Source organism: Patiria miniata, unplaced genomic scaffold (genome assembly GCF_015706575.1).
Source record: "Patiria miniata isolate m_02_andy unplaced genomic scaffold, ASM1570657v1 HiC_scaffold_8, whole genome shotgun sequence".
NCBI classification, from domain to species: Eukaryota; Metazoa; Echinodermata; class Asteroidea; order Valvatida; family Asterinidae; genus Patiria; species Patiria miniata.
The window spans coordinates 747898-771819 of record NW_024037075.1 but is presented as its reverse complement, the minus strand read 5'-3'; the positions used below and the strand labels follow the sequence as shown (position 1 = coordinate 771819).

Below are 23922 nucleotides of genomic sequence, written 5' to 3'. Positions count from 1 at the left end.
GAAAAAATGGTAGGGGTTGGGGTTGGGAGGAAGTTTTTTTATTTTATTTTTTGGCTTTTAACTTTTTATAGCCAGACAAAAGGGATGGGATAACAGCCGACTGATTTTCTTAATTAAATATTTCTTTAATACAGTTTACATGTTAATCAACTGTGCATTCTGTATCTGCTGTGCTGTTTATATGCTTAGATGCTGGGTATGGCAAAACTGCACATTGACTAACTTACAAATAAATGAAATTAAAATTTCATCAAAAGCAGGACGATGTCCAGAAAAGTAGGGCAGGGGGGGGGGGGGGGCACCACAAGTCTTTTATACATTTTGTAAAAAAATTTTTAGAGCAACAAAAATTTAATTTCTGCTTGGTTTTCTAAACCAGGTGGGGTAGTAAGAAGCACATTTTATTTTTCTTGGCCTAAAAGAATTTTATAACAAAAATTAAGAACAGTTTATAAAATTCTCTTCTCACTTTTCTTTTCACCGCAAAAATAAATTAAATAAAAAATAACACAATAAATACATAAATAGATTTATAAAAAAACCCAGTGTACCACAACAATGGATCAGCAGCTACAAAGTGGTGTCAGTTGCATGCTGTCACATGATCAGGTGACAGATATGATCAGGTGACAGACAAGGTCAGGTGACAGACAAACCTCGCATCCATTGTTCAATTCATTTCTTACCAGATCCCTGAAATGTGGATGCAGTTTTCAGCTAATCCACTGACATGTTGTAATTTCTGGCCAGCAGCTTGATCTGTGAAAAAAAAATAATCAAAAACTTAATTTAGTCGGTACAGCCAAGTTATTGTCAATCTCCTACTTCAAGCAAGATAGAACAGAGGAACAATGGAACAACAATGTCCAGGCCATGAGTGTTCACAGGTATTTTCAAATAACTTGGGACTAAGGAGGATCTATAATATACAGTCAAACATCTTTATAACAAGGTCCTTGGGACTTCACAAATTACCTTGTTATAACAGGTACCTTGTATTAACAGTAATGGAAAACAAAGAAAAACAAAGACTTGGGACCTAAAAGTCTGCTTGTTATAAGCAGGTCCTTGTACTAACAGTGCTCTTCTTATCAGGGTTCAACTGTACTATAAAATAACTGTCTCTACGTTCATCTTTGATTGGCTCATTTTAATCTCATCATATGGGCAATTCCACGGTAACTCACGTTACATTTTTAACGTAATTTTGAGTTTCCTTGGGCTGTAATTACCTTACTGAAAAGGTTTAATAACTGTTATCCCCATGGTAGATAGAGTAGACCTAGACCTAAGCACCAAAGATGACATCCAGAAAAATGTGTTACATACGAAATTGGTTACTCACGTTACGAAAATGTAACGTGAGTAACTGTGGAATTGCCCATATCACCTTATTCAATGTTAACACCCCCTCACACACACCCACTGATGACCAATGAGGTGAATCCAGGAGGATCTATAAGCCTGCCTATCGGGGGTAATAATATTACATAACAGTCTTGTTTTGATTTGCTCTCACCTTTTCCTTGGACCTCTCCAGCCCCCTCAGCATGTCTCGCACCATGGTGAGCCGGTCCCCGTGTTCTCGCTTGTCCTCCTCCAGCTCTTGGCACTGCTGCTCGTACTCCCTCCGGTGGCCGTCCAGGGCCGCGATCCGCTCTTCTATCTTCTGCACCTCCCCCCTCAGCCGGTCCTGCTCGCTCGTGATGTTGGCGATTTGTTTCTAGGGTGCAAAAGACCACAAAAGAAACGGTCAATAACGAGCTCTGCTTTGACAAGGTCGGTGAAAGGTTATGGTTAACTTCAAACTAGAGACTGGTAGTACTGTTGATGAAACCCTTCCAAACTGGAATAATATTTGAAAAAATTTTGGCTTCGGAAGTACGAAGTCTGAAATACTGCGGGTGTTGGATCTGAAGTTGAGATATGAATGTCTGAAGATGTGACAAAACCTAACGTATCTTAAATACAGGACTAGAAGAAAAACGTTAATGGTGGACCTTTCAATTTTATACTAAGAAATTCAAGTACACTTTAAGTCGTCAATATATCCGACTCACATGTTTAACCAAAACCTTCCTCAATCCTCCAAAGTCCTCCATGTAGTTTTGGAGGATTTTGGAGGATTGAGGCTAAAAGCATTTTGAGAGGCAGGGCTGTTGGAAGATTTTAAAGGATTGAGGCAGTGGGGTTATTCTTCATTTGAACATACAATGCAAGTACAATTTTTGGAGGATTTCTGAGGATTTCGGATTAATCCAAGCAGAAATGTCCTGGGGGTTAGGGTTAACTTTCAACGGTGACAAGGACTTAAAAAAAGGATGTGTTCCTATTTTATACAATGTACAATTTTTTTTTTATGGTGGGTCGCCGGATGAAACTCTCATTACATTTTTGCTTTTATTTTGTATGCAATCATAAGTTCTAGCAGTTAACCTACATGCTTGAATCAACTGTTCTGCATCCCGCGTTTGCTGAGCTGTTTACATGATTCACCGCATGGTTTAGCAAGACCGCACTTCCAACTAACATTTCAAAAATGGAAATACAAATTTCAAAAAATGGCAACACAGTGTAAGCAAACACTGGACTGAGGGCGGCACCAATAGATTTTTTTTTTTTCATTTTTTTTTTTTAGATTTTTAAGAATTCAATAAGTTCCGTAAGGCCAAAAAAAGTCACTGGTTTCTGGTATTGGAGCTTGCCTCAAAAGTGGTGCAGCGATGCCGCTTTTTTTCCTTCAAATGTCGGCGGATGACTGCAAATGGTGCCCGACTAAATTTAGTGCAAAATGTATTGGAGCCCAGAGAGGCCACATAGCTTATACTCGATCGTAATCCCATCTAAAAACACATTAAAATTGTGCAGCAGCAGGATTCCAGTCAAACCAGTGCGTTTGGCGGTTTTGAGACATAATCTTACATTGAAAAACAACTTTTTAATCTTGCCGACGCGCATCGTGGCTACGGCGACACGCGCATTCCAGAAACCGGAGACTTTTTTTTTTGGCCTAATAGAAAACACTGATTTTTTTTTTTTATTGTGTTCCCGATTGTAAATCTGTTTTACTTCAGAATTTAAAAGAGGCCTAGAAAATGCACTTCATCATTCATGAGCCTTTGAACGATTGAGTTACAACTGTTATGAAGTTACAGATATCATCCAGGGAATTAGGGATAAGCTACATGTCACAGTTCTTGTCACAAAACTGGTACTTCCATTTTATTAATCTGCTCGGTCTATTCACACATCACAAATACGATTAAAAATGTATTGTTTGAGTTTACACTTGCTAATGGTTAATCAAAAAAATGAATAATATGCCTCAGGAAAAGGATTTATGAGGCAACACAGTTTAGCTACTTTCTGAATTTAGACACACAAAAACACTCATGCTGAAATTTGTATCCTTGTGTACTAAAGTTTTCAAGTTTGAAAGTACAGTTTCAAAATGCTCTTATTTTAACCAGAATTAATTTCCTTGGCTGAAATTCGGACTTAATATCCCTTTTCTAAAACTACTATTTGCAACAAATCAACATACCTTTGAAATTCCTAGTTTTTGAGTAAAATCCATACATAATGTATATTTCGTGAGAACCTTGTGGAGACCTATTCATCTATAGAAATTTTGTTCCCTTTTGTGTGCATGTCTCCAGAGGGCACGGTGTATCAGATCAGGTCTAACCTTCTACTTGCATCAGCTAATTTGTGTGAACACAATTAAGGAGAGTCCTACAAATGTATGAACTAAGTATTACCATTACAATATCTGAAATGCAAACATTAAGCCATTAAACCTTACGCAACATTTTTCGATTAAATACAGATTTTTTGCAAACTGACTATAAATTACCTATATATGTAGTTAAGTCATTAAATTTTACGCCACATTTTTCGATTAAGTAAAGGATTTCTGCAAACTGACTAATTACTTAATGACAATGTAATCCCTTAAACGCTATGCAACATTTTTGATTAAATACAGATTTCTGCAAACTGACTCTTAATGGGCTTTTAAAAGTGCAGCATATATTTACCTAATAAGTTACTTATTTCTCCAAAGATAATGATTTTTTTTCTTTAATACTTCTTAGGAAACCTCAACACGTAGGAACTGAAGATCAAAACAAATTTAAAATGTACAGTCAAACACCTTAATAACAAGGTCCTTGTTATAACAGGTACCTTGTATTAACAGTAATGGAAAATAAAGAAAACTTTGGACCTAAACATTTTCATTGTTAAAGGCAGTATGTTGTATAAACGGTGCTCTTCTAATCAGGTAGCAGACCAGTAAATAAACCTCCATAGACCCCAATGGTAAATGCTCACACTTCAGAAATTCTGGGAAAATACTCACAACTCTCCAAAGTGTTCGAGACACACATCAAATTAAAACTTATTTCATCATCTTTCATTTTCTGTTCAATTTTCGGGGGTTAACTGATGACTTTTAGGAGAAATTTCCATCTAAAGATGATCACCCCTGAAAATAGCCCTGAAGCCCATCGCCATGTTGAAAAACGATGCCTACACTCCATTGCAAAATAGAGCGCTTTAAGGGCCCCAATTTCATCCAAATTGAATGGAACTACAAGCTCACAGTCCTGTGCACGGCTTCCACCCATATTTTTTACAAACCCTCAAGTTCATGGCCCACAGCATGCTTAAATACTGAAGATTGTGATTTGGCCGGCGCAGGCAATTTTGTACCGATTTACTGGTCTGCAACCATCAGAATTTGACTGTATAGTATGTACATGTAGGTGATCACCTGTGAGGACAGCTGTGCAAGTCTATTATGGCATATATCAAAATGAATGGCGACCGGTGGTGCTCGCTTTGCGATTATAGCCAAGGAGGAACTGGGTGAAATTTTGCACAATAATAATACATTCAGTGTTTTGTGTGAATGTTTCAGTTATTAAATGACACAAAATTAACTTTCTTTTCTGATTGTTTGCTTGAATTCAAATAATGTTTCACTTGATCCAAATACTGCATGATCAAAAACATGGTGGAATGGACCAATGCAATACCGCAGCTGCCTGATGAATATTTATGAGGTATTGCCTCGGGAGATAGTCCCAATCATCCAATGCCTCAAGGTCATTATTTTCACTATTTCCCCACAAACCATGTTGTATTTGTACTGGGTATATCGTCCTACAGTACATGTAGGTAATAAATACTGTGTCCTTTGCATTGCTTTTAAATGTTCATCATGGTTTGGGAAAATACGAGGTGCGATGTTTCTAGTTTCTCCTGCAGAGGAAAACCCGTTTGAAAAATGTGATGTATGATATCAGGAGAGTGCGGGTCGCTCGACGAATGTCCTTATTCCGGAGGTAATAGATCACAATGTTGAGCCAACTATTTGTTACCAGTGGCATCTTGACCAGATAGAAAAGCAGGTCTTGTGTGAGTTCAACAAGCTGGAGTAAAAATACAATGGCGAACAGTGAAGGCAGAAGGTTTGCAAGCATCCCGGACACAACCATGATGAGGAACGTGTTCAGAGATTTCCTGTTCTGTCCTGCCAGCTGATTTGCTCCCAGAGCGACTTGGTTGTCAGCGTGGATGCGTCGGGCGTGACGACGAGAAATCATGAAGAGTCTGATATATGTAGCTAGAATTGCCAGCATCGTGCTAAACAAAATGCACATGTAAATCACCAGTATCCGCAAAAACTGTGCATTTGAATTAGCAAAAACACACTGCAGAGCAAGATTGTTATACAAGGCGAACCACTTTGCCTCCAACCCATTCCAGATTGTTAAAGACAAATTAATGCCCCAAGCACAACATACTGCAACTCGAGTTCTCTTTACAGTTACAATGGAAGGGTAGCGAAGGGCATACACCACCGAAATGTAACGATCTATCGTCAGCAGGAATAATGACAGGATAGAACTGCTGGTGCAAACAGGTTCTAAAAGTGCTTGAAGCATGCAGAGCACATCTCCAAAGAGCCAGGCACCAGATAAGGCAGAAACCGTCATCGGAAGGCTGTAAAAAATCCCAACTCCAAGATCAGCCACAGTGAGAGATCTCAGAATGACTTTGGTGGTGTCCTGGACGCTGTCCACACGTCTCAGAGCAAGAAGACACAGTGGGTTCAGTGTCAGGAGGAGAATCGTGGAGAAGACTTGCACGATGCAGATGATAATGCTGGCGCGCCCATCCTCAGTGACGTCGTCCCAAGTTGCTGGTGGATTGGACACATTGTATGCATCCAGATCGGTATTGGTTTGGGTTGAATTCATGGTGAGACGATGCGGTAGTCTTCACACAATCTTTCCAAATTTATCTCAGAATTGAGATCAGATCACAAACTCCTGATGATCAAAGTCGGAGTGTAATTGTAGTTATTTCTTCTCAATAATGCATCTGGCAAAAAGTGTTGATCATGCCAACGAGAGTAAAATTTATATAGTCTATCATCAGACTCTCTGATTGGCTGTGCTTGGATTGTTTGATTTTTATTGGATAATGCAAATTACTTCTTTTTAATAACAATTTCAATTATGTTAAAAGGTATCGATCCATCCATGCAAATCCTGATGTGTACAGAAGCTATGTCTTGAGTTTACACTGGCTAATGGTTAATAAACAAAATGGGTAGAAAGTCTTGGGATGAGGAAGACCAACCGGAAGTCTGCAAAAGGGTTTTAACTTCCAGTCCCATTACCTAATTGGTATGATTCTGTGCACTTAATGTCATCATGCGACAGTCATCCTTGGAAGTCATCATGGGACAGTCTGCGCTACGGAGGGAATTTTCTGCTGTCCAATCCGATTTGTTACCCAAGCCCAGTCAAAGACTCCGTACTAAAAGTTTCAAACTGTTTCAGACTGTAACTTCGTTTGTGGTAGTCTTGTTCATAGGAAGTTACAAATTATGAAATATCGTCCTAGGTAATGAATTCTGTGTCCTTTGCATTGCTTTTACATTTTCATCATGGTTTGGGAAAATACGAGGTGCGATGTTTCTAGTTTCTCCTGCAGAGGAAAACCCGTTTGAAAAATGTGGAGTATGATATCAGGAGAGCGCGGGTCGCTTGACGAATGTCCTTATTCCGGAGGTAATAGATCACAACGTTTAGCCAACTATTTGTTAGAAGTGGCATCGTGACAAAATAGAAAAGCAGGTCTTGTGTAAGTTCAACAAGCTGGAGTAAAAATACAATGGCGAACAGTGAAGGCAGAAGGTTTGCAAGCATCCCGGACACAACCATGATGAGGAACGTGTTCAGAGATTTCCTGTTCTGTCCTGCCAGCTGATTTGCCCCCAGAGCGACTTGGTTGTCAGCGTGGATGCGTCGGGAGTGACGACGAGAAATCACTAACAGTCTGATATATGTAGCTAGAATTGCCAGCATCGTGCTAAACAAAATGCACATGTAAATCACCAGTATCCGCAAAAACTGTGCATTTGAATTAGCAAAAACACACTGCAGAGCAAGATTGTTATACAAGGCGAACCACTTTGCCTCGAACCCATTCCAGATTGTTAAAGACAAATTAATGCCCCAGGCACAACATACTGCAACTCGAGTTCTCATTACAGTTACGATGGAAGGGTAGCGAAGGGCATACACCACCGAAATGTAACGATCTATCGTCAGCAGGAATAATGACAGGATAGAACTGCTGGTGCAAACAGGTTCTAAAAGTGCTTGAAGCATGCAGAGCACATCTCCAAAGAGCCAGGCACCAGATAAGGCAGAAACCGTCATCGGAAGGCTGTAAAAAATCCCAACTCCAAGATCAGCCGCGGTGAGAGATCTCAGAAAGACTTTGGTGGTGTCCTGGATGCTGTCCACATGTCTCAGAACAAGAAGACACAATGGGTTCAAGGTCAGGAGGAGAATAGTGGAGAAGACTTGCACGATGCAGATGATAATGCTGGCGCGCCCATCATCAGTGACGTCGTCCCAAGTTGCTGGTGGATTGGACACATTGTACCGGTATGCATCCAGATCGGTATTGGTTTGGGTTGAATTCATGGTGAGACGTTGCGGTAGTCTTAACACAATCTTTCCAAATTTATCTCAGAATTGAGATCAGTTCACAAACTCCTGATGACCAAAGTTGGAGTGTAATTGTGGTTATGTCTTCTCAACAATGCATCTGGTAAAAAGTATTGATCATGCCAACGAGAGTAAAATTGATATACATGTAGTCTATCATCAGACTCTCTGATTGGCTGTGCTTGGATTCTTTGATTTTTATTGGATAATGCAAATTACTTCTTTTTATTAACAATTTCAATCATGTTTAAAAGGTACCGGTATCGATCCATCCATGCAAATCCTGATGTGTACAGAAGCTACATGTATCTCTTGAGTTAACACTGGCTCAGAACAAGAAGACGCAGTGGGTTCAAGGTAATAAGTTGTGTTTCCTTTGCATTGCTTTTAAATTTTCATCATGGTTTGGGAAAATATGAGATGCGATGTTTCTAGTTTCTCCTGCAGAGCAAAACTCGTTTGAAAAATGTGGAGAATGATATCAGGACAGCGCGGGTCGCTTGACGAATGTCCTTATTCCGGAGGTAATAGATCATGACGTTTAGCCAACTATTTGTTTGAATTGGCATCACAACCAGGGAGAAAAATAGGGCTTGTGTGAGTTCAACATGCTGGAGTAAAAGTACAATGGTGAACAGTGAAGGCAGAAGGTTTCCAAGCATCCCGGACACAACCATGATGAGGAATGTGTTCAGATATTTCCTGTTCTGTCTTGCGTGCTGATTTGCCCCCAGAGCGACCTGGTTGTCGGCGTGGATGCGTCGGGCGTGACGACGAGAAATCATTAACAGTCTGATATATGTAGCTAGAATTGCCAGCATCGTGCTCAACAAAAGGCACATGTAAATCACCATTATGCGCAAAAAGTGTGCATTTGAATTAGCAAAATCACACTCTAGAGCAATACTGTCATACAAGGCGAACCACCTTGCCTCGAATCCATTCCAGATTGTTAAAGACAAATTAATGCCCCAGGCACAACATACTGCAACTCGAGCTCTTGTCTCAGTTACGATGGAAGGGTAGCGAAGGGCATACACCACCGAAATGTAACGATCTATCGTCAGCAGGAATAACGACAGGATAGAACTGCCAAAGCAAACAGGCTGTAAAAGTGCTTGAAGCATGCAGAGCACATCTCCAAAGAGCCAGTCACCAGATAAGGCAGAAACCGTAATCGGAAGGCTGTAAAAAATCCCAACTCCAAGATCAGCCATGGTGAGAGATCTCAGAAAGACTTTGGTGGTGTCCTGGATGTTGTCCACACGTCTCAGAACAAGGAGACACAGTGGATTCAAGGTCAGGAGGAGAATCATGGAGAAGACTTGCACGATGCAGATGATAATGCTGGCGCGCCCATCCTCAGTGATGTCGTCCCAAGTTGCTGGTGGATTGGACACATTGTATGCATCCAGATCGGTATTGGTTTGGGTTGAATTCATGGTGAGACGTTGCGGTAGTCTTTACACAATCTTTCCAAATTTATCTCAGAATTAAGATCAGATCACAAACTCCTGATGATCAAAGTCAGAGTGTAATTGTGGTTATGTCTTCTCAATAATGCATCTCGCAAAAAGTGTTGATCATGCCAACAAAAGTAAAATTGTTATACATGTAGTCTATCATCAGACTCTCTGATTGGCTGTGCTTGGATTCTTTGATTTTTATTGGAAAATGCAAATTACTTCTTTTTAATAACAATTTCAATTATGTTTAAAAGGTATCGATCGATCCATGCAAATACTGATGTGTACACAAGCTATCTCTTGAGTTTACACTGGCTAATGGTTAATAAACAAAATGGATAGAAAGTCTTGGGATGAGGATGACCAACCGGAAGTCTGCAAAAGGGTTTTAACTTCCAGTCGCATTACCTAATTGGTATGATTCTGTGCACTTAATGTCATCATGGGACAGTCATCCTTGGAAGTCATCATGGGACAGTCTGCGCTACGGAGGGAATTTTCTGCTGTCCAATCCGATTTGTTACCCAAGCCCAGTCAAAGACTCCATTTTAGAAGTTTCAAACTGTTTCAGACTGTAACTTCATTTGTGGAAGTCTTGTTCAAGGGAAGTTACAAATTATGAAATATCATCCTAGGTAATGAATTCTGTGTCTTTTGCATTGCTTTTACATTTTCATCATGGTTTGGGAAAATACGAGGTGCGATGTTTCTAGTTTCTCCTGCAGAGGAAAACCCGTTTGAAAAATGTGGAGTATGATATCAGGAGAGCGCGGGTCGCTTGACGAATGTCCTTATTCCGGAGGTAATAGATCACGACGTTTAGCCAACTATTTGTTAGAAGTGGCATCGTGACAAAATAGAAAAGCAGGTCTTGTGTGAGTTCAACAAGTTGGAGTAAAAATACAATGGCGTAGAGTGAAGGCAGAAGGTTTGCAAGCATCCCGGACACAACCATGATGAGGAATGTGTTCAGAGATTTCCTGTTCTGTCTTGCCAGCTGATTTGCCCCCAGAGCGACTTGGTTGTCGGCGTGGATGCGTCGGGCGTGACGACGAGAAATCATTAACAGTCTGATATATGTAGCTACAATGGCCAGCATCGTGCTCAACATAAGGCATATGTAAATCACCAGTGTCCGCAAAAACTGTGCATTTGAATTAGCAAAATCACACTGCAGAGCAATATTGTCAAACAAGGTGAACCACTTTGCCTCAAACCCATTCCAGATTGTTAAAGACAGATGTATACCCCAGGCACAACATACTGCAACTCGAGCTCTCATCACAGTTACAATGGAAGGGTAGCGAAGGGCATACACCACCGAAATGTAACGATCCATTGTCAGCAGGAATAAAGACAGGATAGAACTGCCAAAGCAAACACGTTGTAAAAGTGCTTGAAGCATGCAAAGCACATCTCCAAAGAGCCAGGCACCAGATAAGGCAGAAACCGTAATCGGAAAGCTGTAAAAAATCCCAACTCCAAGATCAGCCACAGTGAGAGATCTCAGAATGACTTTGGTTGTGTCCTGGACGCTGTCCACACGTCTCAGAGCAAGAAGACACAGTGGGTTCAGTGTCAGGAGGAGAATCGTGGAGAAGACTTGCATGACGCAGATGATAATGCTGGCGCGCCCATCATCACTGACGTCATCCCAAGTTGCTGGTGGATTGGACACATTGTATGCATCCAGACTGGTATTGGTTTGGGTTGAATTCATGGTGAAACGTTGCGGTAGTCTTTACACAATCTTTCCAAATTTATCTCAGAATTGAGATCAGATCACAAACTCCTGATGATCAAAGTCGGAGTGTAATTGTGGTTATGTCTTCTCAATAATGTATCTGGCAAAAAGTGTTGATCATGCCAACAAGAGTTAAAATTGATATAGTCTGTCATCAAACTCTCTGATTGGCTGTGCTCGGACTCTTTGATTTTTATTGGATAATGCAAATTACTTCTTTTTATTAACAATTTCAATTATGTTAAAAGGTATCGATCCATCCATGCAAATCCTGATGTGTACAGAAGCTATGTCTTGAGTTTACACTGGCTAATGGTTAATAAACAAAATGGGTAGAAAGTCTTGGGATGAGGATGACCAACCGGAAGTATGCAAAAGGGTTTTAACTTCCAGTCCCATTACCTAATTGGTATGATTCTGTGCACTAAATGTCATCATGGGACAGTCCACGCTACGAAACGAATTTCCTGCTGTCCAATCTGATTCTTTACCCAAGCCCAGTCAAAGACTTGGTATACATGTAGGACGTTTCAAACTGTTTCCGACTGTAACTTTGTTTGTGGAAGTCTTGTTCATAGGAAGTTACAAATTATGAAATATCGTCCTAGGTAATGAATTCTGTGTCCTTTGCATTGCTTTTACATTTTCATCATGGTTTGGGAAAATACGAGGTGCGATGTTTCTAGTTTCTCCTGCAGAGGAAAACCCGTTTGAAAAATGTGATGTATGATATCAGGAGAGCGCGGGTCGCTCGACGAATGTCCTTATTCCGGAGGTAATAGATCACAACGTTTAGCCAACTATTTGTTAGAAGTGGCATCTTGACCAGATAGAAAAGCAGGTCTTGTGTGAGTTCAACAAGCTGGAGTAAAAATACAATGGCATAGAGTGAAGGCAGAAGGTTTGCAAGCATCCCAGACACAACCATGATGAGGAACGTGTTCAGAGATTTCCTGTTCTGTCCTGCCTGCTGATTTGCTCCCAGAGCGACTTGGTTGTCAGCGTGGATGCGTCGGGAGTGACGACGAGAAATCATTAACAGTCTGATATATGTAGCTAGAATGGCCAGCATCGTGCTCAACAAAAGGCACATGTAAATCACCAGTGTCCGCAAAAACTGTGCATTTGAATTAGCTAAATCACACTGCAGAGCAATATTGTCAAACAAGGTGAACCACTTTGCCTCAAACCCATTCCAGATTGTTAAAGACAGATGTATACCCCAGGCACAACATACTGCAACTCGAGCTCTCATCACAGTTACAATGGAAGGGTAGCGAAGGGCATACACCACCGAAATGTAACGATCCATTGTCAGCAGGAATAAAGACAGGATAGAACTGCCAAAGCAAACACGTTGTAAAAGTGCTTGAAGCATGCAAAGCACATCTCCAAAGAGCCAGGCACCAGATAAGGCAGAAACCGTAATCGGAAAGCTGTAAAAAATCCCAACTCCAAGATCAGCCACAGTGAGAGATCTCAGAATGACTTTGGTTGTGTCCTGGACGCTGTCCACACGTCTCAGAACAAGAAGACACAGTGGGTTCAGTGTCAGGAGGAGTATCGTGGAGAAGACTTGCACGATGCAGATGATAATGCTGGCGCGCCCATCCTCAGTGATGTCGTCCCAAGTTGCTGGTGGATTGGACACATTGTACGCATCCAGATCGGTGTTGGTTTGGGTTGAATTCATGGTGAGACGTTGCGCTAGTCTTTACACAATCTTTCCAATTTATGTCAGAATTGAGATCAGATCACAAACTCCTGATGATCAAAGTCGGAGTGTAATTGTGGTTATTTCTTCTCAATAATGCATCTGGCAAAAAGTGTTGATCATGCCAACGAGAGTAAAATTTATATAGTCTATCATCAGACTCTCTGATTGGCTGTGCTTGGATTGTTTGATTTTTATTGGATAATGCAAATTACTTCTTTTTATTAACAATTTCAGTTATGTTAAAAGGTATCGATCCATCCATGCAAATCCTGATGTGTACAGAAGCTATCTCTTGAGTTTACACTGGCTAATGGTTAATAAACAAAATGGATAGAAAGTCTTGGGATGAGGATGACCAAACAGAAGTCTGCAAAAGGGTTTTAACTTCCAGTCCCATTACCTTATTGGTATGATTCTATGCACTTAATGTCATCATAAGACAGTCATCCTTGAAAGTCATCATGGGACAGTCCATGCTACAAAACAAATTTCCTGCTGTCCAATCCGATTCTTTACCCAAGCCCAGTCAAAGACTTGGTATACATGTAGGACGTTTCAAACTGTTTCCGACTGTAACTTTGTTTGTGGAAGTCTTGTTCATAGGAAGTTACAAATTATGAAATATTGTCCTAGGTAATAAATTATGTGTCCTTTGCATTGCTCTCAAACTTTCATCATGGTGTGGGAAAATATGAGATGCAGTGTTTCTAGTTTCTCCTGCAGAGGAAAACCCGTTTGAAAAATGTGGAGTATGATATCAGGAGAGCGCGGGTCGCTCGACGAATGTCCTTATTCCGGAGGTAATAGATCACAATGTTTAGCCAACTATTTGTTAGAAGTGGCATCTTGACCAGATAGAAAAGCAGGTCTTGTGTGAGTTCAACAAGCTGGAGTAAAAATACAATGGCATAGAGTGAAGGTAGAAGGTTTGCAAGCATCCCAGACACAACCATGATGAGGAACGTGTTTAGAGATTTTCTGTTCTGTCCTGCCAGCTGATTTGCTCCCAGAGCGACTTGGTTGTCAGCGTGGATGCGTCGGGCGTGACGACGAGAAATCATGAACAGTCTGATATATGTAGCTAGAATTGCCAGCAACGTGCTCAACAAAAGGCACATGTAAATCACCAGTATCCGCAAAAACTGTGCATTTGAATTAGCAAAAACACACTGCAGAGCAAGATTGTTATACAAGGTGAACCACTTTGCCTCGAACCCATTCCAGATTGTTAAAGACAAATTTATGCCCCAGGCACAACATACTGCAACTCGAATTCTCATCACAGTTACGATGGAAGGGTAGCGAAGGGCATACACCACCGAAATGTAACGATCTATCGTCAGCAGGAATAATGACAGGATAGAACTGCTGGTGCACACAGGTTCTAAAAGTGCTTGAAGCATGCAAAGCACATCTCCAAAGAGCCAGGCACCAGATAAGGCAGAAACCATCATCGGAAAGCTGTAAAAAATCCCAACTCCAAGATCAGCCACAGTGAGAGATCTCAGAATGACTTTGGTTGTGTCCTGGACGCTGTCCACACGTCTCAGAGCAAGAAGACACAGTGGGTTCAGTGTCAGGAGGAGAATCGTGGAGAAGACTTGCACGATGCAGATGATAATGCTGGCCCGCCCATCCTCAGTGATGTCGTCCCAAGTTGCTGGTGGATTGGACACATTGTATGCATCCAGATCGGTATTGGTTTGGGTTGAATTCATGGTGAGACGTTGCGGTAGTCTTTACACAATCTTTCCAAATTTATCTCAGAATTGAGATCAGATCACAAACTCCTGATGATCAAAGTTGGAGTGTAATTGTGGTTATGTCTTCTCAATAATGCATCGGGCAAAAAGTATTGATCATGCCAACGAGAGTAAAATTGATATAGTCTATCATCAAACTCTTTGATTGGCTGAGCTTGGATTCTTTGATTTTTTATTGGCTGATGCAAATTACTTCTTTTTATTAGCAATTTTAATTATGTTTAAAAGGTATCAATCCATCCATGCAAATCCTGATGTGTACAGAAGCTATCTCTTGAGTTTACACTGGCTAATGGTTAATAAACAAAATGGATAGAAAGTCTTGGGATGAGGATGACCAACCGGAAGTCTGCAAAAGGGTTTCGACTTCCAGTCCCATTACCTAATTGGTATGATTCTGTGCACTTAATGTCATCATGCGACAGTCATCCTTGAAAGTCATCATGAGACAGTCTGCGCTACGGAGGGAATTTTCTGCTGTCCAAGCCGATTCGTTACCCAAGCCCAGTCAAAGACTCCGTATTAGAAGTTTCAAACTGTTTCAGACTGTAACTTCGTTTGTGGAAGTCTCGTCAAGGGAAGTTACAAATTATGAAATATCATCCTAGGTAATAAATTGTGTTTCCTTTGCATTGCTTTTACATTTTCATCATGGTTTGGGAAAATATGAGATGCAATGTTTCTAGTTTCTCCTGCAGAGGAAAACCCGTTTGAAAAATGTGGAGTATGATATCAGGAGAGCGCGGGTCGCTCGACGAATGTCCTTATTCCGGAGGTAATAGATCATGACATTAAGCCAACTATTTGTTTGAAGTGGCATCACGACCAGCGAGAAAAGTAGGGCTTGTGTGAGTTCAACAAGCTGGAGTAAAAATACAATGGTGTAGAGTGAAGGCAGAAGGTTTGCAAGCATCCCCGACACAACCATGATGAGGAATGTGTTCAGAGATTTCCTGTTGTGTCTTGCCGGCTGATTTGCCCCCAGAGCGACTTGGTTGTCAGCGTGGATGCGTCGGGCGTGACGACGAGAAATCACTAACAGTCTGATATATGTAGCTAGAATGGCCAGCATTGTGCTCAACAAAAGGCACATGTAAATCACCATTATCCGCAAAAACTGTGCATTTGAATTAGCAAAATCACACTGCAGAGTAAAAGTGTTATACCAGGCGAACCACTTTGCCTCGAACCCATTCCAGATTGTTAAAGACAGATGTATACCCCAGGCACAACATACTGCAACTCGAGCTCTTGTCACAGTTACAATGGAAGGGTAGCGAAGGGCATACACAACCGAAATGTAACGATCTATTGTCAGCAGGAATAACGACAGGATAGAACTGCCAAAGCAAACACGTTGTAAAAGTGCTTGAAGCATGCAAAGCACATCTCCAAAGAGCCAGGCACCAGATAAGGCAGAAACCGTCATCGGAAAGCTGTAAAAAATCCCAACTCCAAGATCAGCCACAGTGAGAGATCTCAGAAAGATTTTGGTTGTGTCCTGGACGCTGTCCACACGTCTCAGAGCAAGAAGACACAGTGGGTTCAGTGTCAGGAGGAGAATCGTGGAGAAGACTTGCACGATGCAGATGATAATGCTGGCGCGCCCATCATCAGTGACGTCGTCCCAAGTTGCTGGTGGATTGGACACATTGTATGCATCCAGATCGGTATTGGTTTGGGTTGAATTCATGGTGAGACGTTGCGGTAGTCTTTACACAATCTTTCCAAAGTTATCTCAGAATTGAGATCAGATCACAAACTCCTGATGATCAAAGTTGGAGTGTAATTGTGGTTATGTCTTCTCAACATTGCATCTGGCAAAGATTGTAGATCATGCCAATGAGAGTTAAAATGTATATACATGTAGTCTACATGTATCATCAAACTCTCTGATTGGCTGTGCTTGGATTCTTTGATTTTTATTGGATAATGCAAATTTGGTTTAAGTTTGGTTCAAGGTATCGATCCATCCATACAAATCCTGATGTGTACAGAAGCTATCTCTTGAGTTTACACTGGCTAATGGTTAATCAACAAAATGGATAGAAAGTCTTGGGATGAGGATGACCAACCGGAAGTCTGGCAACGGGTTTAATCTTCCAGTCCCATTACCTAATTGGTATGATGCTGTGTACTTAATCTTATCCTCGAAGATAGCTGTACATGTCTGCACTAATAGTGCATGCCGCACTGCATCGTGGGACAGTTTGCGCTACGAAGGGAATTTTCTGTTGTCCAATCTGATTCTTTATAGAACTGAATCATGTGCAAAGATGCGCGACTCTAAATTTTATTCAACTGGGGCACAGATTTAATTACAGGCATATGCTCATTTATCCCAAAAGTTACCTACTGAACTACAGTTGACTCTCGCTAGTACAAACTCTGTTAATACAACATTCTGGTTATAACAAACATAAGGCCTTGGTCCCGACTGTGCATTTATGTACACAATGAATGGGACTGATGTTCCTCTTTATACAAAATTCTGATATATCAAACAATTTGGCTAGGTCCGAACGAGTTTTTATTAACGAGACTCGACTGTACATGTGTTATCAATAAGCTTACTTGGATAAACCCTAACCCTGCTCAATCCAACAGGATCCAACAACATGTATTTGACATAGTCGCTGGGTATTGTTGGATTGAGCAGTAAACCCCTGGTATACATTCCTGTTGGAATCTGTTGGATTCAGCAGGCAACTGAAAACATTCACAGAGTCGGATTCTGTTGGGTGCTGGTAAATAACGCCAAGTTGGACTCTGTAGGATCCAGCAGACAACAGCAAAATAAGGCACAGTTGGATTCTGTTGGACTGAGCAGGCCAGTCATTTTAGATTTTCAGGTACCCAGCAATTTGGCAAGTCGGTTTGTGTGGGACTGGGTTGAATTGAGCAGGAAACTCATATGAGTAACTGCCAGACTTTGTTGGACTAAGCAGGGTAGTCCCGGGGAACTAGGGGGTTAGGGTCATAGTACTAAACAATGAATTCTGTCTGGCTTGCTGTCTCCTGGGAGAAATCAAGAAATGTAGGTAATTTCCAGTGATCAGTCAATTGCTCGAGTTTTGGGGAAAAAAGAGTCCCATATATGGAATCATGTTTCATGATCAAAAGGCTGTGCATGGTTTGTTTCAATGTTTTCTGAAATTTAGTGTGATGTCCACTGGGCTGAAACTTCAACACGTTGGGCTTTGAAGTCTTCTTTTGATTTTGAGTGGTGTTGGGATTGTACCAAAATGTAGGGAAATTCATGCACAGACAAGAAAGTTTAAGGAGCACTCACCTTCTGTTTAGTGATCTCTCGGTTTTTCCTCTCCACAGCGGCTAAAATGTCCTCCTCCTCCCCTTCCATCGCCTCGCAGCGAATCAAAAGATTCTGATACTCGTTGAAATATTTCTCGGCCTGCTCCTCTGGTGTCATCTTCCGCCTCCCTGTGCTCCCTGTCTCCACCCCTTTCTGTTCACCAAAATGTCCACCCATTGACGGAGGGTTCGTGTTGTATCTATCATTGGATTGGTCGTACGCCGGATGAACCACTCGCCCCTCTGGAGGATCTTCCCTATAATTGGAGTGGTACAGTCCACTTGCATTAGGTTTTGTATTGTTCACAGGGTGACTGGAATATTCCGAGGGGTTGTAATTTTGATGGGACGTCGGTGCCGGTTTGGGATTCGTTGAGAGTTGAGTGAGTGGGACTGTCGTGCGGTGATTGCTCCGTGTTGATGGCGTTATAATTTGCTGAAGCGTTGTGTTAACTGCAGTGGACGAAACTGCACGGAGAAAAATCAAAACAGAAGTATTAGCAACACTGGTCAATCCAAAGAGAGAAAATCATGTTCATTGTAAGAAGCACTACGCAATTTTGGTACCTTTGGCCCTGCAGGTGGGGCACTTGATCCTGTCTTCAGCACACGCCTCGCACAGGGTGTGGCCACAGGGGATGAGCACGTACGGTGTATGATCCGGAGCAACCTAAGAACGACCCAAAACTTTTCTCAATAGGCTTTATTCACGAGTCGGCCATATTAAATTGAAAGCGAGGTAAAATCTTCATTTTTGGAACTTGCGAAATAGAAATGAAAGCAATGAAATAAAGTTAATTACAAAGTAACACCAGTCTGCTCTGATGAATAATTTTACATTTGTGATTAATTATATGCTAATGTTTATGCCACATTTTAAAAAAAATGGGAAGCGAGGCTTGGAACGCATAGAAAGTCTGGCACCATCCCATTCAACAGTTTACAAGGCTTATTTACACATACCAGATTTTGTCGACTATGTCGCGCGGTATTGTCGCACATGCACGTGTGTGAACGAACATATACGTGATATGTTGTGCAATTCCAAATTAGCGCGATAGGTCACACGACTTTGTCACATACGTGCAAATGCACTCAATGATTTGTGGGTATATATTAAGACGCGCGACAACATCGCGTATATGTATGTGTAAATAAAGTTCAGGGAACACGATCAAAAAAGGCTCCCTCTTGAATAAGGTTTATTGTCACAACTACATGTACATGTAGATTCAACTAGGTTTGTACAGCGCAGACCGTCACTTGCTTCAAATCTGGCACAAGTCAATTTCTTTTTTCATTCCAACACTGTACTTCAATAAAATTCTAATATTTTGCTTCTTACCATAAGCTGTTTACATTTGCTGCATTTATGACTTGACATCGTGCTGCTTTCGTCATCGTGGTCATCTTCCAAGACACTTTTCCCTGTGAAGCCGACCGACTGCATCATCTGACTTCTCTCCTGTTTCAGATCGGCTCTGACTTTGCTGGCAATTTGGTCCGCCAGCTTATCGAAAGCATCGGGGGCCATCAAGTCTCTAGTTCTCGGCCCGGATTGGCTGGCGTCCTCGGCCAGTCTTTCGTATGATTGGCCGACAATTGGCCTCTTGGAGTCTGATTGGCTGTCTGTTGACTGGACGGATTCCGATTGGACGGTGACTTTGGTGGGTCTTTCCGATTGGCTGGAAGTTCTTTCACAACTGAAGTCCCATTGGTCCTTGTGTTCTTTGGAAGCATTTGATTGGTCAGTCCTGAATCTGGACTGACTACTCGTAGTGGACGGATCGCTTTCAACCCCATGATACAAATTTGGCTCGGAGCCCGTGTGTAACATTCTCCCCTTGGAGACAAACTCACTGTGTTCGCCAGGACTCTTTGGCTTCTTTGTTGAACTGGAATCACTTTTTGAAGATACAAGACGATTTGATGATGGGGGTCGCCCTGATGATGGGGGTCTACCTCCAGTGACCTTTGACACAGCACCATCCTTAGCACTTGTGGATCTTGGGTTGTTTGTTCCCGACGCAGACCCTGTGTTTGTTGGCCGGGCTGGGGAAGCAGAGCGTGCTCTCACTGATGTTGGCTTTTTCTTGGAGCCACTTCCAACTACCCAGGACACTGTATCTAAATGAAATTTTAAAAATGTAAGTTCAATCGTGCACGTCAAAACCATGGAAACATTTTTTGACTTCTTCAAAACTGCATCGAACAGATAACCCTACAAAACTTGGGATCCTCTCAAATATAGTTGAGCTTAACAGTGCAAAGCAGAGTTGTAATGACTCGAGTCAATGACTCGACTCGAGTCCGACTCGAGTCACATTTTTTGGCGACTCGACTCGACTCGAGTCCCGACGGGTAAATGACTCGACTCGACTCGAGTCACTGCGAGCAAATGACTTGACTCGACTCGAGTCCCTCATCAGAATGACTCGACTCGACTCGAGGAAGGCTAATAAGACTCGAGTCCCAAAATAAAAGCAAAAGTTACTTGCGAAAAATATTTGCAATGACTTACGCTGCGCCGTTCGCGTTGCCAGTTTTTGTTCACGTCACGTTAATGTTCGCGAATAATGTACGTTTATATACAGCGGCAGTCTGTTTCCTTCCTCCATAATGAAACAACAAACATACACCGTGTCGCGGACTCCCACCTTGTGGTTCTATAGCATGTAATGCTAAACCTGGAACCAGACTTAAAACGCATTTCTCAATCCGTGGTTTCATCATTGGTTTCGGGCGATTTTGAAGTTCTTGGTGGAACGCTGGCTAAATTCATGTCCCGATTTCACACACAAAAATGGATACGGACGGGCCCACCTTTAAATAATCAGAAACAGTTTTGTATAATGCAATTAGGTTTTAACGTTGTCAGCGATCAGCGAACAACAAAATCTAGACCCGAAGCCAAACCAGTTATAAGACCGAAGTTTCACATCTTCTTATCTGTGACGTGAGCTAGCAATGGAAACTATTGGTTGGGTACCATACAGCATACTTTATGTCTTTGGATTTCCGTAATAGACTGGTGCCTTGTATTCTTTCTCTCTTGTGTTTGTTGCTTTTTATTGTAAGTAAGTGTTCAAATATTTGTGACTCGAATTGACTCGAGCTAAATACTTGACTCGACTCGACTCGACTCGACCACACTCTGTGACTCGACTCGACTCGACTCGACCTTGTTGACCTAATGACTCGACTCGACTCGAGTCACTTCTTTAAAATGACTCGACTCGACTCGAGTCACAAAAATCAGTGACTCGTTACAACTCTGGTGCAAAGTCCACTTTTGCGAACTTCTTGTTTTCTAACCTGTTTTTTTGGCTGTTTCTTTGGAAGCTGTTTTTGTTTTCCCCTGAGCACCTCTGCTTGGCCTGGTATTCGATGATGATGATGTTTGTTCTGACAAGGAGGCTCTCTGGTTCATCCAATTCTTCTGCATGCGCTTTATCTCTTGAACCTTAGGATAAATTAATTTTAAAAAAATATTAATGGCCAAGCAATATATATGATTTTTATTATATATTATATTTTGCCTTCATAAACATCACTTTAAAAGCTCCGTTAAAATGCTTGTAACTAAATCTTCAAAAATATTTATTGTATGAAATTACAAAATATATATTTCCATTTCTTACCAAAATACCAACGAAAATTACACCAGAGAAAGGTTGCTTGAGGTTACAGAGTCATTTTGGAATGATTAAAAAAACGTATGAGATTACAATCAGACACTCGTTTTCAAACACTGAGTGACTAAAAGCAAAGCATTTAACTATGCATAGTTAAAATGCTAGCTATTAAATGATTTTCAGATTGATTTTTTATAGTTGAGGAAAAACAGCATTACAAGCAGAAATTTGCCGGAAAACACCGGAAGTCAACTGGAACATTTATCTGAAAACTACCTGCAAAACAACAGAAAAGCTTTGTCTGGGACAATAAAAACTGTGGAATATTTTAAGCTCAAACGGGTAGGCGGTATGCCACCGTGTCTGAGAACAGCTGTTCTGGATGTTTGTCCAGCTGTTTTATGATGCATCACGTTTATACCCAGATGCCTTCCGGTCTTTTTCAGTTGCTTTTTAGGTATTTCTGATTGATTTCCAGTGTTTTTTCATGTTTTCCGGTTGATTTCCAGTGTTTTCTGGTTGATTTCTAGTATTTTCCGGTTAATTCCAATTGGTCTCCAGTTGTTCCCATTGTTTTGTGGTTGATTTCCGGTGTTTTCCGGTTTATTTCCATTGTTTCCAGTTGTTTTCCCACCAGTGTTTTTTGTTTGATTTTGTTTGATTTCTGGTGTTTTCCAGTGGATTTCTTTTGTTTTTCCAGTGTTATCCGGTTGATTTCCGGCATGTCTGGTGCTTTCAAGTTGTTTTTAATTGATTTCCAGTTGTTTTCTAGTGTTTTCTTTTTGATTTCCGGTGTTTTCTGGCTGATTTCTGTTGATTTCTAGTTGTTTTCCAGTGTTATCCGGTTGACTTCTTGGTGTTTTTTGGCATGTCTGGTTGTTTTCAACTTCCAGTTCCAGTTCCAGCTGTTTTCTGGCATGTAGGATGGAACGCCGTATTATCGCGGTACTTATCACGTTTCTCGTTCGGAATAGAGATTGCCCACTAACCTTCCAGAATTGTCCTGTCTTATGTGTAGTATAACTCTTCCTTTTTAAATTAAAATAAAAAAATCTGACGGGTAGTGTGATTTATTCCGTGTACGATGCCTGTGAAAATAGACACGCGCGGCGTGTGCGAACGGAGGTGGACTCCCTATTATCGCGGTATGCGGGAAGTGGTTTTTATAATGATCCCAACTTTTTTGTTCATAGTTTATGTTTGACCAAAACACCCCCTGAATAAAGTCTGATATTTTCCCTGTAACGTTCAAGTTGATTAAAGACAAAATGTCTGCAGGATGATTTCTTAAGACCCTGCCCTTCCCCCGAAAGGAGAACACAAATCCCTGAGGCATTCACTTTACACGGTGTGCCGTTTTATTTTCGCTAACGCGCGGTGCTTATTTTGATCCCGTAAAAGTTGTTACGATTTCGCGCTGCAAATATCGTCGTTCGACTTCATTTTACATTTGCAGCTGAAGAATGGGAACCAGACAATGGAACTTTCATGGACAGACCGCAACTAAAGATTTATGTTAAAATATAAACGGTACCTTTTAGCAGACACGGTGAGGGAAAATTTTGCAAGTTTTGGAAAACCTTAATATTTATTAAAATCGTTAAAAGTCCCGAAAGACACAACATTTTTTAATCGTCCTTTTTATACAACTCGGTAGAAAATCCTTGATGACTGGTGAACTGGATAAAAATCGCCACTTCAAGGAGTTTTGACACTGTAAAAAGAGAAATTTCCCATGCCGCGATAATAGGGATGCCGCGATAATTAATAGGGAGTCCGACTATACATTTTCTTTTGTATGTTTCTTTTGTGTGCTTTCCAGTGAAGTATTACCCTGGAAATATTTTGCTAAGGCAAGTGACCCTCAGCGACAAAAAAATTTCGAAAAGCGCCCCAAAGTAATTCACTCGCCTTGAACTTTGAACAGACTTCAGTTGCAACTTGCAACAGGTCAAAAATTAGCAGACGACGTTTCTGCACTGCCGACTGCCGAGTGCATTTGACATTAAGTTTTCTGTAAAAAAACTCACCTTTTCCGATATTCCTGGAATCTTTTTTGAGGCCATTTTTACACAGGATGTATTTCTTTATAACTAAACCACAATTTAAGTCAGTTACAAACAGTTTCCCCAGCTTAAATAAATGAATATGCCAAACGAAATTGTTGCATCGAGTTTCGTTTTTGCAGCCATTTTGTTAAGTACTACAAATAGTAATTCATGAAACCACGCAATTTCCCGTCTGTATTT

The 23922-nt window shown here is 41.1% G+C and overlaps 2 protein-coding genes across 2 annotated transcripts; both read right to left on the bottom strand.

Moving 5' to 3' along the window:
• Nucleotides 1-445: 445 nt before the first annotated feature.
• LOC119719382 (flocculation protein FLO11-like) lies at nt 446-23869 on the bottom strand. The gene is made up of 7 exons (XM_038188812.1): nt 23704-23869; nt 21354-21501; nt 19384-20165; nt 18606-18708; nt 18019-18506; nt 1520-1723; nt 446-759 (listed from the first exon to the last, which is right to left on the bottom strand). Exons 1-7 carry the CDS (start codon nt 23737-23739, stop codon nt 718-720), a joined length of 1803 nt encoding a protein of 600 aa, XP_038044740.1. The 5' UTR covers nt 23740-23869; the 3' UTR covers nt 446-717.
• Nucleotides 8449-9495, bottom strand: LOC119719383 (beta-1 adrenergic receptor-like). The gene has a single exon (XM_038188813.1). The coding sequence runs from the start codon at nt 9476-9478 to the stop codon at nt 8468-8470; it is 1011 nt and encodes a 336-aa protein (XP_038044741.1). The 5' UTR covers nt 9479-9495; the 3' UTR covers nt 8449-8467.
• Nucleotides 23870-23922: the final 53 nt, after the last annotated feature.